Here is an 18,200-nt window from a genome sequence, read left to right as displayed (position 1 = left end):
ACGTTGAAGCCAGAGTATGCGAAAACCATTTTATCACATATACGTGTGAATTCCACACTATTAATAAAAGCTTACGCGTGAATTTGCTGCGAATAATATATTGAGAAATAGGTTGTCACGCAAGTGCTTAGCAAATATATTATGGGAGCGTGCGGGTAAAATTGACTTCCCATACGAGATGAGCGCCGGCCTTTGCACTTATATATATGACAAAAAACACAAAAGCTTCACTCAAGAGTATGTTTACACGAAGCGCTGGGTGAGTCCTATTGCGTTATCTTGGTCAAACTGTGCGCAGGAAGGCCCCCAAAGGAAGAAGTGCGTTAAAAACGGAGGTTTTCGATTATTCAGTTCCGTCAATGTCTGACTAAATTGTTTATGTGTCACCGTGCCGCACAGCTTGATCAAGAACAGCGTTTAAATAAGCATCTGGCTTCGATTAAGAAATACATCTTATAGCGCGCTGAAGCCTAGAAAAAAATATATATCAACGCACTCAATAAGTGCTGCGCTTCATGCCGATCGAACGACAATGTCGGCCGAAGCAGCGATTCCGAAATTAACTTTTAGCATACTGCCACAGCCATCCCCATCCCCTGGTATTTTTAAAATGGTGATTTTCTATCAGCGGTAGCGTATCATACAATGAAAACTGTTTTTTGTATCGACTGATCTGCTAGCCAAACTGACAGTACCCCCGAGCAGCATAAAAGCATTGCAGATCATTTCAGTGCGATAAAAAAGTTTCTTTGCCGTCCATGGCTTTCGTAGCTTGTCATCGTCACAGTCATGGTTAGCAAAATACACAAAAAAACAACTCCTAAAGCACTGACATTGCAAGGAGTGATGTTTTTTTTTTTTCAATGTAGCTTTACAAAAAATGCGCGCGTGCCGCTGCTAACTCGCGCGGTGCGTCGAACCGAAAGCCGTAGTATCCCGCAGTTTCCTACGATTGCCCATTTTACGGGTCACCTGTTGTACAAACCGTGAGAAGTCGGCAATTATTTCGCTGCTATTGAATCAAATATTAGTTTTGACTTCCGTTTCAAAACTTTCTCTTTTCTATGCAGAATTCTAGTGACGAATGCACGCTAGGTAACTATGAGAGCGCCGCAGCATGAGCGCGTTACAAAGAAATAATACCCGCTGGAGAGGAACGGTCGCTGAGCCGAACAAACCCGCCACTCAGCATCAGCAACTGTCTTGTTCTCTCCTCGAAATGTGCCGACGCCGTCAAGTCTGGTGCGAAAGCCTCGCTCTGAAAGCCTGCAACGCTTCTCACTCACCCGCCAGGCTTCCCCAGTTTTTTCTTTCCAACTACCTCCCATATTGCGCCGTAGAAGAAGCAGGAGATAGGGAGGAAGTCTTGACTTCGTCTAGACTGAACATCACCGCCTCTGCGACAACCAAGGGCTGGTTACAGGTGCGCTTTGGTCACTTATGGTCACCCATTCGCACTGTGAGTTCAACGGTGTTCAGTAGATATGTTGCGGAATGTAAGAAGGAACATCGATATCTTTTGCTTGTTGAAGAAGAACGCTGCACGCGTTCAGAGTGTTGTGTATCTGGTATGAAACACTGCGCGGTACATTTCAGTGACAATTCACACTTTTTATTCTCCAGAAGCCTACGTCGACGATTACTTGGTTTTCTGGAGGACGCCGTTTGGCCGCATGTGCGACCCTTTGATTGAATGCAGTAGAGATTGCTGTAAGTGAACGCGATATTGATACCGCCGTTGTGCTATCGAAACATAATCAAAACACGGATGACGAAAAATAGAGACGATGATAACTGCTGCACTTACACTGAGAAGGACGTAGGGAGTGAATGTACGTCAGCTAGCGGTAGCCTTTCATAACATTGTGGAAAAATGACTTGTCACAGTAATTAGTGGCACAATCAGCACACCTAATTATCTAGAGTGTAAGGTGCCTTCGTTTAACCACCTAATATTTATCGGTACGTGATACAATAGCGAAACAATCCCTAACGACAGGAGGGCTATATGTTTCAACGACAATAACTAGCCCAGTTTTCACTCCCATACGCGTTTCCAGACAGGGTGAATGCTAGAATGCTTATGTAACAGCTGAAATATTAGCTCTTTGCAATGATCTTTATAATGAAAATTCCGCAGTCGTCATGTTTTTATCCGCCAACTGGAGCAAATTTAAAGCAGTAACAGAAAAACAATACTTGCCTTTAGTGCTACCACAACATTTGTCAGTAATTTTTGCTCACACGGAAGAAAAGAAAACATGCGCACGCTGAAATCCCGTGCGCTCTGCTTTCTTCCGGGTCTCTTACGCTCTAGGAACCGTCAGCAATTATTACGCGTCCCCTCATGGTAGCCGAAAGCGTCAGGCGATACTCGGTGGTTTTGCTGGGTAGCGCAGCGATTGGGACGGCCGCATTGAACCAGGCCGCAGGCTCGCAATTTAGGAGGCCATGGCCGTACCATGCTATTACTCGGAGCGCCCACTAGATGGCTCTGTGGTAGAGTCTTCGCTCCACTCCAGTGCGTAGTCTGGTTTCAGTGGAGACAGCTAGCTGTGCTGCGCTGCTCTCTACAACTAAAGTACTTGCTCCGCTCTCTCTCACACACCAGGGTATGAAAGAAAACACCGAGGAGCAACGCTGTGCAGCTGCAGCGCTGAAACGCCGTCTAGCGTTCCCGAAGTGAGATCTGGTGAATTTGAAGCGAGTTGGTAGCTCCGGTAACTACTACATGCTAATACTGCGCACTGCACTCTCCAGTGCATTTCGTATGATTATAAACATACCACTGCCATCAGGGGAACGTGCATAGAAATCACCATCTGAAATAATAAACTACAACCTTTGCAGCAAGATCTCTTAAGATTACACTTTACCGATGGCAAGGCTGTTATATTGAAGAAGCAACGTTTCGTTGAGTTTAAAGTCATATATGACGCGTAGCATTGTAGCTTGAAGTTGATGTAGGAAACACAACCTTGAAAGTCTACGGTTGTGAATAAAGAGCGCCGCTCTAAAAACAATAACTTGACCCTTACTTTGTTCACGTACTACTCAGGGTTCAATTTACGGGGAGATGCGAGTGTTTTTAACGAGTGGTTGCTGACAGGGCTACAAAATTGATTATTTCAATAGAAATTCCTATCGCGAAACCCAGTGCCATAGGGTACCAGCGTCCAGTGCCATGCCGAATTACGAGCCCATTATGGCGCTTCATACGGAGATGCGGGGGCGGCAGGCCCCGCCACGGTGTTCTAGTGGCTGAGGTACTCGGCTGCTGACCCGCTGGTCGCGGGATCAAATCCCGGCTGTGGCGGCTGCTTTTCCGATGGAGGTGGAAATGTTGTAGGCCCGTGTACTCAGATTTGGGTGCACGTTAAAGAACCCCAGGTGGTCAAAATTTCCGGAGCCCTCCTCTACGGCGTCTCTCATAATCAAATGGTGGTTTTGGGACGTTAAACCCCACAAATCTATCAAATCAATCAATGCTGGAGTGGCATGTTACCAGGAGGCGTTGGGCACACAGCGCACAACGGCTTTACAGCGTTAAAATAGGGGTCAACAAAGATAAATTAGCCACAACAAAGATGAATTAGTCAAATATGTTAAATAGGGCGCAATGGCGCATTAATAAGTCTATATGAAAAAAGTATCTGCCTTTTGAATTCGGACTCGCCACCTCCGAATTCTCAACCGAGTGGTCAACCCACTACACCACACCAGTTCTAGATGCGAAGCAGCTCTTTGGCTAGCCCGTGTGACACTGTCCCTCTGTCCTCTCAGCTCCCCTTGCTGCAGGTGTTGGAGCGGTGCCAAGTAGCTCACACCGTCATAGCAATGCGTGGTGACGTCTCTCTCCCTTGCCGGCTGCGCGCTCACCGCGTGTCCACTTTCTTTCAGTCGGGGGTCTGACAGGTCGGGGGTCTGACATTTCGGCCCTTGTAATTAGCCCGGCGATTACCTCCCTATTTAATAGGATCAGTGAAAAAAATAGGCCTAATGATCGCTTGGACGAGGCAGAGGGTAACGCTTCTCGAATGTGATACACCCATGTTGGATGTATCCCCCTCGAGCTCAGAAGGCTTTTTTGCCATATCATTGCGACCATCCTAAAGTAGTGAAAAGGGCCATTGCTAGTACGAGCTTACAGTTGGCTCTTAGCCGGTCTTGCCACTGCGTTTTAAAGGAAAGTTTAAGGGTGCAAATATCCAGGTTTGTGTTCTGCGGGTTTTCCTTTCTTGGTGTCAACGTCAGTATGTGAAGCGTTACTGAGAAAATTTCGACATGACGCTACTGGTCATTCAGGCACACAGGAAAAAAACACAGAAGATGCACCCTGTTGTCATTACGCATGTACACAGAGTGGCTCATTCATTGAAGAACGTCGCCTGTCGTTTTGAGGTCCCTGTCGTGTTCTCGGTACCTCGGAGGCTTTCGCGTATTTGTGCTCGTTCGTGTGGCGCACCAAGTGCTGATTGTGTAAAGAAGCATGGAAGAAAGTTTTTGGTAGGGGTTTACTTGATCCCGATCAGTTGTGGAAAGGTATACATTAGCCAGTCGTGCCGTACATGATTGCTTAAGGGAACATGCACTGTCAATGAGAAGCGGCATGGGTTCGCATTTGCCGTGTCATTGTAAGAAGTGCTCGTGTGAACCGCTACTGTACTGCATGAGGATCTTGCGAAGAAGCAAAGACAAAGTAGCACGTAAATTAGCTGAGGCGATGTATATTAGGCAATTTGGCGAAAAATGTATCAGTGTTCCGTCCCTGTCTCTGTATCATATTGAATTGGGTTTTCTATCTAATAAACTTATTTATTTTATTTATTTACAATACTACTAGCCCCAAGTGGAGGCCGTAGCAGGGTGGATTGACACAAGTACATATCAAAATATGAATGAGATAAAAAAGAATACAAGAAACGAACTTGAAAAGAACATGATTCATGACACATTATTATTATTACAAATAACTATAAAGTAGAAAGTAAAATGTACCCAGCAAAAATATATTTCACAAACTATTTTCAATGAGCATCTGAAATTTATCCACGTCATCCATGTCAACCCATGAACTATCAAGCTCGTTCCACTCAAATACTGTGCGAACAAAAGTGAATACATGAAAATGTTGTTCTTGTTTAAAAAGGAAGTAACGTGAACGCAATTCTGCGTCTTGTGGCGTAGCCCTAAGAAACTGTGGCGTATTTATGAGTGTCGCTTTTCAGTTGGCCTTTCAGAACTGTAAACACAAAACGAAAACGTGCTATTTTATTTTGGTCCGGCACTGTCTGTAAACCTGATCTACCATTCAGTAACAGATGATATACCATACTGGTATATCATGAAGATAAACCTGACTGCTTGATTTTGCACCGTTTCCAGTTCATTTATATTAGCAGTGGTAAATGGGTCCCATATAATACTTCCATAATAAAGCAGAGGTAAAACCAGAGACCTGTACGCAAAAAGTTTTATTTCATTTCATTTTATTACCTTAAAGGTCCCCAGGGGGACATTACATAAGGGGTGGGGTCACAAAAAACGTACAAAAAAGCCATGAATTAGCTTGAAAAATGGCTTGTGACGCTATGCATAAATGTTGATAGACAGGTGATTGTTGCAATATGGTGGGGGAGGTCATTCCAGTCTTTTGCTGCAAGAAGAAAAAATGAGGCAGCAAAAGTAACGGTGCGGGAACGTTGACAGGCAACTTGAAAGACATTGCTAATGCGATATGACCTGTGAAAAGGGGGGGGGGGGAATGTAAGGTTTGATTGCAAGTGGACTGTGAAAAAGTTTATGAAACAAGCAAAGGGTGGCAATGCGGCGACGGGAAGATAGAGGGGACAGGCTAATTTCTTCTTTCAACGATGACACGCTAATGTGAAAGGCATATGAAGAATGAATGAATCTAAGCACGGTTTTGAAGTGATTCGAGTGCAGTAATGAGATACGCGTGTTGTGGGCTCCAAATTGACGATGCATATTCAAGCTTGCTTCTTACGAGGGACTGATATGCTAATAATTTTACAAGACGGGTTGTGTTGCGCAGATGACGTTTTAGGAAGCTGAGAGCACGATTAGCAGCTGCGATGATAGTCTGGATGTGCTCAGCCCAAGTTAGGTCACTGCACAAAGTTAGGCCAAGGTATTTGTAGGATTGCACAAGTTGAACAGGAGTGTTAGAAATTACGTAGGAAGTGGTGAGCGGGTTAGGGCCACGCTGAAACGTCAAAAGTTTACATTTGTTAGGATTAAGTTCCATTTGCCACCGTTCACACCAACGCTGCCCTTGGTTAATGTCACTTTGGAGGCTCATTTGATCAGATACATTTGTTACTGTGCGGTACAAAATGCAGTCATCAGCAAACATGCGTATGTTACAAGTTAAGTTCGTTGGTAGGTCGTTAATATATATTAGAAATAACAAGGGGCCAAGGACGGAACCCTGAGGGACGCCTGATGTAACTGGAATAAAGTTGGAGAACTGATCATTTACAAGGACAGATTGGGAACGGTTATGTAAGAATTCTTGAATCCAGATTAAGACTGCGGGGTGTAAGTTTAAGTGGGATAGTTTCAGTACCAGGCGTTTATGAGGTACCTTATCAAATGCTTTAGTGAAATCTAGAAATATGGCGTCGGTTTGAATGTTATTATGGAGATTGGAATGAAGGTCATGAACAAAAAGTGCTAGTTGAGTTTCGCATGAAAACCCTTTTCGGAAGCATAGTTGTGCAGGATGAAAAAAATTTACCTTGTCAAGAAAACAGATAATGTGAGTGAATATGATATGTTCCATGATTTTGCAAGGCACTGAAGTTAATGAGATGGGACGATAATTTAGAGGCGAGTTTTTGTTACCAGCTTTGAAGACTGGAATGACCTTCCCTTTTTTCCAATCGTCGGGCAGTTGGCCTGTGGCAAGTTACTGCGAAAACAATAAACATAAATATTCGGCACAGACATCTACAGTGTTTTTAAGGAACTTGGAGTTAATATTGTCTACACCAGCGGGGGACGACAGCTTTAGGTTGTTAATTATAGATATTATACCAGACACTGAAAATGTGATGGGTGGCATCAAGAGTTCCATGGTGGAAGTCGGCATGTAAAATGAAAGGTCTGTTTCTTTTGTGAACACTGATCCAAATGCGCTATTAATGATGTTTGCACAATCAACGTCACTTACAGGTCTGCCGGCATCGTTTGTGAAGTTAGTAGACTGCGTGGGGTGAGGGTTGATTATTTCAAAAAGCTTGCGTGGATCATTTTTTAGAATGGTCGGCAAGTTATAGTTATAGAAAGAGTGTTTTGCTTCGCATATCTTTCCTAGGTAGTCATGTTCGGCTACATAGTATTTTTCCCATGCGCATTGGCTTCCCTTCTGTTTGGCTGAACGAAAGAAGCGCTTCTTTTTGTTTTCTAGATGTTTTAATGTTTTGGTGAACCAGGGCTTTTGAGTGTCGGTCTGGAAATTGAATGTGGGTATATGTTTGCTCACAAGATAATCCACTTTGTCCGCAAATTATTTCCAGCGATCTTGCACTGATATATTTTGGAAAAATGATTCGAAAGATGGAAAGAAAGAGCGGAGTTCATTAATGATAGCTGTGTAATTTCCTTTGTCATAAAGACGTATAGTTTTTTTACTTTTCTGACGAGACACCGGTTGGAACGTAAACTTAGCATGAATTACCTTGTGATCGCTAATTTCTGGAAGATATGAAATGGACGAAAGGCTGTCAGGGTGATCTGTTAGTATTAAGTCAAGGGTATTGGCGCACGTTTGAGTTACGCGAGTTGGTTCAGTTACAAGTTGGGTTAAGTTAAAGTTAGGGCACACATCAAGAAAGTCGTGCGCTTCGGGTTCTCCTGACGTCAAAGTAATTTGGTTTACCCAGTCAATGAGAGGATGATTTAAATCCCCAAAAAGAAGAATGCGGGTGTTAGGGTATGCAGTAGTTAAATCATTTAACGTGTCGTTAAGTTTACTAGCAAAGTCGGGAGTGCTTTGGGGAGGTCTATAACAGGCATCAATTAAAACAGTTTCAGGAGTGCCATGGCAAAGAAGCCATATAATTTCGAGGTCAGCCTGAATGTTAAGCGCATTACAAGAAATATCTTTGCTGATTGCCATAGCCACGCCCCCGCCTCGCCTGTCTATACGGTCCTTGCGAAACACTGTAAAATGCGGAAGGTCTGTAAGAACTTCATGGTCGCTAATGTCACTGTATAGCCATGTTTCTGATAAAACTTGTATGTTGCTGCTCGACGAGGAAACACGATTAGAAATGACGTCTCGCTTTGGAAGAAAACAGCGTATATTAGTAAAAATAACTGATAGCGAAAGTAGTGGGCGTTGGGTGGATCTGGGGCCATGACGCGCGTTTGGATTGCGAGGAACTAGCTATAGTAATTCTTCAACGGTTTGTGACGATTCCTCAAATATGTAGCGTTTCTTGCCCATGCGTAGTGTTTTGAAGGTCAACATAAATGGACATGACTGGGACCTAGCGAAAGCGATAAGATGCCTGCGAGCAATTTGAAATGTTGCGGAAAAGTCTTCGCCAACGCTGTAACCGGTGTTTTTAAGTTTGCGGCCGTTTGAAAGAATCTTGTCCTTTGTTTTAAAAGTATTGAATTTTACAATTATCGGCCTTTCTTTGACCACAGCGTGACGGCCAAGACGATGTGCTCTGTCTATATTTTTTGATTCAATATTCAGTTCCATTTGATTCGCACAAACAACAATGACTAATTTTTCCGGTTCAGTGAAATGTTCGGAAGGGTTATTGTCGGGAATGCCATAGAATATTAAGTTGTTTCTGCGGGAGCGATTTTCAGAGTCGTCCACTCGGGCTGATAAGCTGTCTATGTGGTGGGACATCTGAAGTGTGGTAACCTTTAGGCTGTCCATTTCAACTTTAAGAGATGAAAGGGACTTGAAGTGATGAAATTTAATGTATGTAAAAGAATTACGAAGGCATGGCTCCAAATAATGTAATTTAGTCATGACAATAATATCAATATGGTTTAAGTGGTACTTCCAACACACATCATGACAATGTGAAGACCTAAGTACTTGAATTAGGAAACACGTAAAAGTTGGTTAATGCCTGCTGTATGGTAAAATATCGTTGGGCACCTCTTACTTTTAATGGTCAATAGAACACCTTTAGCTTAATTAACACACATCTGCCACCTATCGCACCACTTCAGTATATGATTGAGGTCAACATTCAGATTTACTTGGTCATTATGTGAATTTACAACAGAATATAAAACACAGTCATCAGCATACAATTAGAGTATCGAAATACAACCTTCACCAATGTTATTTATGAACAACAAGAAAAGCAAGGGTCCCAGTACAGAACCCTGCAGAACACATAATACAACTCGTAGAAATTTAGAAAGAAGTTAATTGTACACAACATACTGCTGCCGAGAGGTCAGGTATGCGTGTAGCCAATTACAAAGCTAATTATTTTTAGTATTTCATAAAGCTTAATTTGCAGTTTCGTGTGGGAGATTTGAAAAACTGCCTTGGGAAAGTCCAAAAAAATGCATCACTTTGATTTAGATCACTTATAGTGGAGGCAAAGTCACGAACTGCTTCGACAAGTTGGGATATAGTAAAAAAACCCCGCCTAAAGCCATGCTGAGCGGGTGATAAAATTTAATGTTCATAAAGAAAAGAAGTGATATGTTTATGAATTATGTGTTGCAATACCTTACAGCAAGAACAGGTTAGAGCAATAGGACGATAATGCTTTAAAGGTTGTTTGTCGCAACTTTTATTTAAAGGCCTAATTTTAAACAGTTTCTAGTCATCTGGCAACATGCTTGAAGATAGAGATGCATTGAATATAACTGTTAGACATTTTTATGACCATCCAGCATTCCTTTTTAAAAAAGCATTTGCTATTTCATCAGGTTCAGAGGACTTTCATCTAAGTTCAACGAAAAGTTAAATACTGCTGTTTCATGAATTTCTAAATCACCAATGGCAGGCAACGATTTAAATGCAGAGAAATGAGGCGCACATGAGTTTTCCCTTCTGAAGACGGATTTGGGATGTTCAATACATGCACCAGATATTTCTTTTTCATAGCATGTTAAGTGATTGCTTATCATTAAAGAGTTAGTGCGAGATGTTTTAGATGCTATGTATCTCCAAAACTCAGCAGGGCATTCTTTTAATAGTCTACCTAAACGAACATGGTAAAAAGTGTGCCACTCATGAAGAATTTTACTTTTAATTCCTGACGAGCATAACTTGATTTCAGCGCGCAAGCTCTGAGTGTTGCATTTATTTTTTGTTTGTAAGGCGGTAATTTTTTCTTTTTAGGTGAATAATATTTGTACTGATCCGTGAAATGGACACATTTGTTTTTCTAAACCTAAATGGGACGAATAGCTGTTTACAAGCATGCACAGTGTTCTTTAACTTTAGCCACATTGCATTTACATTAACAGAACTTTCAAGAAGTTCATTGAAAGATAGTTCAAATCTATCTATAACACTAGTATCATTCGCTGAAGAAACAACAGGTACACGAGTTGCATTAGTGTTCCTTGTTTTTGTAAAGAAACTAAATTGAACTAAGACAGCTTTGTGGTGTGAAATCCTATCAACTATATCACATTGAATTTCACCAGGAATGTGCTACGCACAAACACAAGATCTAAAATCGACATACTACTATCTTGAATGCGCGTGTGCGCTTTGACTACTTGGTTTAGGTCATAGCAAATGTCTATTGCTATGACCTAAACTATGACCTATTGCAAATGTCACAGCCAATGTCTATTGGCTCTTTGTTGATGTTGGCAGCAACATCCGTGTTACGAACTGAAAAAGTAGACCAATCAATATATGAAAGGATAAATCTCCACATAAGACAATCTTGGTGTTGCTACTTGTATTTTTTGTAGGTACTCTTTTAACTGTTGTAGTATTTATAGATGAAAACCTGGTGGTCTGTAAACGACAACAATCATCAGCATTGAAAGCATTGATCACAGCAAATCTTGAAAAATAAAGCGTCTACATTGCATCAGTCCTTGATGCACACAACGTTTAGTTTTTTCTTGAACAATAGCGCAACGCCAACGCCCTTTGTGTTGCAATCTCGACGGTGCACTTCAAATTCAGGAAGAACAAATTCGCTGTCCTAAATGCCATTGTGGAGCCAGGTTTCAGTAAGTGCTATTACTTCCGGATCTTGAGCGGAAATCAAGTATTCTGAATCTAGAGCTTTATTTACAATACTTATGCAGTTAACATTCAATAGTTTCATTGGATTAGAACTCTTTTCATGTCACGAAAAAGCGCGCTTTGTAACAGCTGTTATTTCTCCATTTTCGTAATTGCGCGTGTCGGCATTCACTGATATTTCATCAAAAACTAGCGTCACGTGTTCCTGGCGGGCTCGTTTACTGGCAGTGCTCTCCAACAATTTTTTCTTAATGTCACGTACTTTTTGAGAGAACTCTTCCGTAACGTACTGGTTAGAACCTTTTAGCTGAAGAGAATTCTTAAAGATCAAAACCTTTTCGGGGTAATCAATAAGCTTTAAAAGCATTGGTCAAGTTTTGCTAGTAAATTTTGCTCCAAACCTATGACATCGTTCTATGCCACTAATTGTTCCATTCAGTTTATCCTAAAGAAATCTTTACTTGCTGTGTAAAGAAGCGAATCAATAGTTTCACGCTATGGCTCTTCGAGCCCATGAATGATGATATTGTTCCGCCTGCTGCAGTTTGCAAGGTCGTCGACTTTATTTGCGATTTTAACAACATACTTTTCTAATGCAAGCACTGAAGTCTCTACGGCCAGAATCTTCTCAAGAGTAGCAGGTAAGCGCGTGAATGACGACTCGAGCGAATCTAGCCGCGCTTTGCATTGGTCTAGCGTGATAGTCAGGGAAGCCTGTGTTGTACTGAATTCATCCATGTGGTGCATAATTTCTTTCTGGCCTTCAAAAACACTGACCAGGAGTGCATGGTCAGTTCCCGAGCTTTCGTCAGTGTTAACCCATTGGCTTCCGCGCACTGCGCGCCCGGTGCTGCCTACCACTTCGCGGCAAAAGTTTTGCGCCAGCGGGCGGCATGGGGCGGTGTATAAAAATCGCAATTAAGTCCGCAAGAAACGTCATAGAACCACAATTCTTGCTTTATTCTGTTTGCAATGCTTTACTGCAGCAACTCAGTCAGTATGATTTGCGTGTGTGAAATTCTTTGAAACACACAGGCATGTGAAGTGCAACTTCGCATTTTTCGCACTCCCACCGGCTCTCGGACTTTTTGCCATGTGAATTGCAAACTAAGCAAAGCCTGGATGGATCATGCCATGAGGAGTCAGGATGAAAAAGCTGCCTTTCGCGTGCGAAGGCGTTTGTGTGCAACGCGATGATGCTCCAAATCACCACTCCAAGAAGCGCATTGAACATTCCAAGAGCAGGGGGACTTCCACCTACTTTAAGCTCGATGGATCTCTTGATGCCAGGCTAGCCGTTGAAGGAGTGCTTGACAATAGTTTCCACACTGTCATCTTCTTCCCACTGCCATTCTTCCATATTTCGCACCTTTGGAGAAGGTGGCAAAGTATCCAGCGGATCTTCTGCTGCACACACGTTCTCCTCCTCCTCCTCATCACTACTACTTTCATCACTTTGATACTCCCCATCGTCTAATGAAACATCTTCATCATCACAAATGTCACTTTCGACGTCGCTGTCAAACACAAGTTGCAGAATTTCGTCTTCTGTCAAACCACGCTTTCGCCGCGATGCCATGTTTTGAACAAGACCGGTCGCAATCGCCTCGCTCACTTCGCACACAAAACAGCTCCAAACGCGGACAAAAATAACTCCAACAGTGGACAACTATGTTCATCTAGCGGAGAACACATCAAACAAAAGGCAAACACCAACCAATGTGCTGCCATCTATGAAAGATAATGAAAAACAATAATTTTCTAAGTGGCCGGCGGATCGCCGGCCGCGGAAGTCAATGGGTTAAGTGAGGGATTATGCCCCGGAATCTGTTCAATGTCCCCACAAAGAACAAGTAGATTAAGCAAAAACGACGAACAATTCAAATCAACTCTTTCTATGATATTTGGGCAAAACAGCGGCAAGAGACATACTTCATTACTTTGAAAATATTTAACATTGGTGAAGTAACTAACCTGTACGAGAAAAAAGAACACATGTCTGTTAAGCATCGATGCAGCCCTGTTGTTACTTTGCTCACTGAACGACCAGTCCGACAGCTCCGGGTATACGCCCCGCCGCGGTGGTCTAGTGGCTAAGGTACTCGGCTGCTGACCCGCAGGTCGCGGGTTCTATTCCCGGCTGCGGCGGCTGCATTTCCGATGGAGGCGGAAATGTTGTAGGCCCGTGTGCTCAGATTTGGTCGCACGTTAAAGAACCCCAGGTGGTCAAAATTTCCGGAGCCCTCCACTACGGCTTCTCTTATAATCATATAGTGGTTTTGGGACGTTAAACCCACAAATCAATCAATCATCAGCTCCGGGTATATGTAAACAGGGCTGTATGACGTCACGTGCAGGGTGGCGGGGCCACTGTCGATGATGTCATGCCTCGGAAGTTGGGAATTAGTGGCAGCACAAGTCTCCGGGTAAACAGATCCACTGCTGATTTTAGGAATTTCCAAGCCGGCATAGGGAAGGTGATTGTAGTTCGCAGGTTGTTATCTGGTCCAGACGCTCAACAGCTGCACGATAAAAACACATGCTTGTGAAGCATGGTTGCAGCCCTGCTGCCTCTTTGCTCACTCTTGTGAAGATGATAGTTGTGATTATAGTTGTTTGGGCTTTTCGTGTGCGAGGGTTTCATAAGATGAGCTTCGGTTTATTAAAAGTCAGTTGCGAGAGGGCGTTTTTTGTATCTCTTTTGTCTTCTTTCAAGTTTGCACCAACAATGTTTTGTACAGACGGTCTCGAAGCAGCTGAGTCGCAATGGTTGAATTTTTTGCATTTTAGCTTCAGAACTTTCCTTACTGTTACCTTAACTGTACCTGAAGTATGGACAAGTATTTCCAGACATGCATTGCTGGAGTGGCGATATGGAACAACAGCTGTTTTTCTCGCCCCCACTAAGAAACTTTGTGAAGTAATCGATCCAGCACACGTACGTCGCGTGAACATGGGGGCATAAATGATTGGCTGTTTATGTAAAAGAGTGGCACCTAGATCGCGGCTTAAAAACACATCATCATAGAATCGTTACAGCAATACTTAGCTGATGCGAAAGTTGTATCCACGGGAGGCATGCAAACAAAGTGCAATAAATGTTGCAATGCACGTGCACCGGAAAAATTATTACTAATATTTACACTGTGTAAAACAAAAAAATAAAGCAAGCTAGAAAGAAGAATACCTAGCGTTGGCTGAATTAGGTTACTAACCCAACTTTCTTTTTATTGAAAAAAGAAAACATTAAAATGACATTGATTTTGTGCATCACACATCTTGAATGTGTTGCGCTTATTTTATATCTTTGCCAAGCGACAAATTGTGATGCATTCTCGGGATTTGTTAGTGTAGCATATCTTTATGCTATTAAATCAAGCGTTTTACCAAAACTTGCCAATGCACCCGCTAAATAGACGTGCACGCGGTACTGGCAGAGACAAGGCATGCTCCAGTATCACCAGCGCACTCCAGTGAAAATTCCAGCGTTTCCAGTGTTTCCGGCGCTTGCCAGTGAGCTCCAGCGTCACAGCATTCAAGCCAGCACCCCTATAAGTTAGACCCAGCTATATCCCTGTGCACCCACCGAAGGGCCAGTACTTCCTAGCGTGTACCTGTGTTCACAGCGTATACCAGTGCCAAAAACCGTACTCTTATCACGCTGGGGACGCTGGCTTTTGCAATAAGAATCACTGAGCCTGAAAGGGCTAGCATGAGTTGGCACAATGTGCGCTCTACGTTAGAAACCAATATAAGAATTTTGAAGCAGCAGTTTAACAAACTCAATGTTTGCATGGGGCTCATTGCGTCTACCTATTGTACGAACTTGTAAGCAGCAAAGAGAGCTCAAGACGGGACAGGTGCAAAAAATTAGATTGGAAAAAACGCTCACTGTCAGTTTAAAGATTTTGATCACCCTCTAGTGAGCGCCGAAACTAGTGAGCTTGAGTTATGTTTAGTATCTCGCACCTTCTCACCCCCACGTAACATATATACGGAGCCGTGACCCTTCCTTTGAGTGCTACAACCCCTAAACAGCATCCCTTAAGCGCTTTCCTCTTCTTCTCCTAAATACCACCGCTGATCGAAAGACCGAGAAAAGTAAGTGTTCTGCGCGGAGGTTTTGTGTGGGTTCTTTTGCCCCATGCCCTGTGGAGCCCTTTAAATGCCCAGTGATGCACAAACTAGCAGGCCGAATTGTGTTAATCAGCTAATCAATCGTGAGTGTACGCACTTGGTTGAGTAACGCTGCAGTTCTTGTGCTCTACCTCCTCTCTTCCAGTTCAAATTGAAGAAATCCGAAAGGCAAGCCTGGCGAGAATTCTGTGCGACAACTCCAACGTCAAGTTCGTGCAGCCGCTTGTGATGATCCGAGAAACCAGCTGGTGAGTGATAATGTTTTGTAGCCTTATTATTTATTGCCAAACGCGACGCTTCCTGTGAATAGCTCCAAAAAGTGCATTGAACGACGCAGGAATCCCAAGCTCGACTGCGACAGTGAAGACATTCCTCGGGTGGACTTTGACAATTGGCAGAACGAGCCAGTGTGGACATAAATTTGTACACGTGCAACACTTCACTTGGATCTACTTTTTACACTGATACTACTCTCCTTCTCCCTTCTATGAAGAAGACAGTCTTACGTACACAAGAAAAATAAAATTTATGCACTCTCGCTGCTTTAAATTTTCACAAAAAAATTCCTGTCTTTTCTGCAGCCACTCGAAATATTATTGCTGCCGTTACAATGCTGTATGATTTGAAGAAACGTATGTATAAGTGCGTCCTCGCATATTAAACGAACAATGTTCGTAGGAAGTGTGTCAGCATGAAGTTTTTGTCACTCGGACCACAAACTGATACTTCTTTACGTGATAGCCAGTTACCTATCGCAAGCTTGGGTACTACAGATGTAATTGATATTACTTTCAAACACCATATCACGAGCTTACCGATAGCATTGCGTTTTTAAGGGATATGTGCTCGCAGTATGCTATAGTAAGGTTCACGATCAAAACAACCAACGGCACAGTTGGCCTGTTTGTTGAATATGTTTGCTACAAAAAGAAACGAACCTACGTAATTTATTAATGAATCGAATTGGTTATGACGCTCTAATGAAAGAAAGCATACAAAAGCCGCACACACTAGCAGTCATTCTCACTCACGTCCAAAAGTGAGATTTCTGAGAATAAGCGCAATGAAGAATCTCTGTGGCATGAACTTAGCTTGTAAGCGCAGCACATTTAAGAGCAGACTACAGGACACAGACATAAAATGAAGGTAGACTCTAGACTGCCAACTGTTTAATACATGCCCTATCCGCCTTGTTGAAACACTGGTTACGGTGTTCATCTGCTGACCCAATTCCGGCCGTGGCGGTCGCATTTTGATGGAGGCAAAGTGGTAGAGGCGCATGTACTGTGCGATGCCAGTGCACGCAAAAGAACGTTCCATGGTCAAAATTTGCAGAGCCCTATACTACAGCGTTCCTCTAATTATGTCGTTCATTCGTACGTAAAATAATATTCTTCTATGCTCTTCAAATTAAGCTTATACATGCACGGAACGCAGCTCATTTCGCGCATCATCTTAGTTCATAAAATGATATTTTCTTTACCAACAAAGCAACGGATGGTGAACTCACACAGAAGTTTCCCAGCTCTGCTAATGCTTCGGCTTTTTTAGTTTGTCGGGTGAGCTTATCCTAGACCAGCCGATGAGGATATAACATTAAAGATTCGCGGAGCACCCACAAGTATTTTATCGCGCTGCAAGGAACCTGATCACTGCTGAAAGTCAAGTTCGTTTGTTTTAGCGGCGTTCGCGTAGTCTATCATTTAGACGCCGCTTAGTCTACTGTGTAATACTTCCCGCACAATAATATTAAATACTACACAGTACCAAAGGTCGGCAACAGAACTAGAATCCGGTCACTCTCACTCAAGAAATATAACTCACGCTTTCAACTTTCTTGGACTCGGACTCACCACTACTTTCTTGGATTGAGATCACACTCAGGAAAACTTTCTTCACTCGGATCGAGACCTACAGTCACCTAGACTCGCTGACACTCACGCCTCGATCTGATTCAGAGTGAGTCGGCTCGTGAGTTAGTTCACCAAACTACGCAAAGCACTCACAATCAACGAATCTAACATACTGTGTCGTATTATAAGGTGATTAGCTATTCATGCAAGTAGGCTTTAAGAGTTCCCCTAGTTTTCTGGGTGCTGAGAATTACAAAACGTACTTAAGTGCACTGGGCCACTTCAAGTTGCGAGAAAGAGTGTACATATGAAGAATCACAACTTTCATCCAGCACTAGGACTTCATTACTGTATAGAGCACACCAAGCGGTGTCTGAATGATAGACTGCGTGAACTCATCTACAACGCCAGAAATACTTTTGACGGGAGGGTTCATACACTCCATAGAAAAATATCGAGAAAAAGGGCATCTTTTTGTTACTTAACAATATTCGTCATCTCTCTTGTGTTCCTTCCGCTATCGCTGCGCGCCCGGTACATTCTGGCCACGAACGACATGCGCGTTTTCAGCATTACATAGCATTCTCGAGACGAATGTTGCCAGCGCTGAGTTTTCAAGATAGGAAGTGCACGCAAGCCTGATGACGATTATTGTTGTGGGACAAAGACACCCTTTATACTGGATCTCTTTTAGGGTGTAGCAGCTATTTGCCAAAGTTGTGGGCGCTCGCATATTGTGTATAGCTAGCATCCTTATAGGCCGGTTCAGGTATCAGCTCACACGTAAAATAAAAGAATCCGAAGCTATAGACCACATTGTCTTTACTGTCGCACCTACGTTTAGGAAAACGATGCATAATCTTGAAACCAGTTTTCATCTATTGGTGAGGCCAGCTTAGGGGTTCCTAGATACTACAGTGTTCAGAAATGTAGATACTTACCTCTGATGGTGACTGAGCACTGGCCGCCATCATGTGATGAAA

General features: G+C 42.9%; 1 protein-coding gene across 2 annotated transcripts in view; it reads left to right on the top strand.

Moving 5' to 3' along the window:
- LOC119160735 (chorion peroxidase) overlaps positions 1-16,045 on the top strand; it is a 1,158,638-nt gene extending 1,142,593 nt beyond the window's left edge. For both annotated transcript variants that reach the window (XM_075881050.1, XM_037412942.2), the window contains 2 exons: positions 15,510-15,612; positions 15,702-16,045. In XM_075881050.1, coding sequence (XP_075737165.1) covers positions 15,510-15,612; positions 15,702-15,783 — 185 coding nt within the window. In that variant the 3' untranslated portion in view covers positions 15,784-16,045. The remainder of the gene's footprint in view (positions 1-15,509; positions 15,613-15,701) is intronic.
- Positions 16,046-18,200: the final 2,155 nt, after the last annotated feature.

Source organism: Rhipicephalus microplus, chromosome X (assembly GCF_043290135.1).
Source record: "Rhipicephalus microplus isolate Deutch F79 chromosome X, USDA_Rmic, whole genome shotgun sequence".
Lineage (NCBI taxonomy): Eukaryota > Metazoa > Arthropoda > Arachnida > Ixodida > Ixodidae > Rhipicephalus > Rhipicephalus microplus.
Note: the sequence above shows the minus strand (reverse complement) of the source record. Positions and strands in the feature narration are given on the sequence as shown.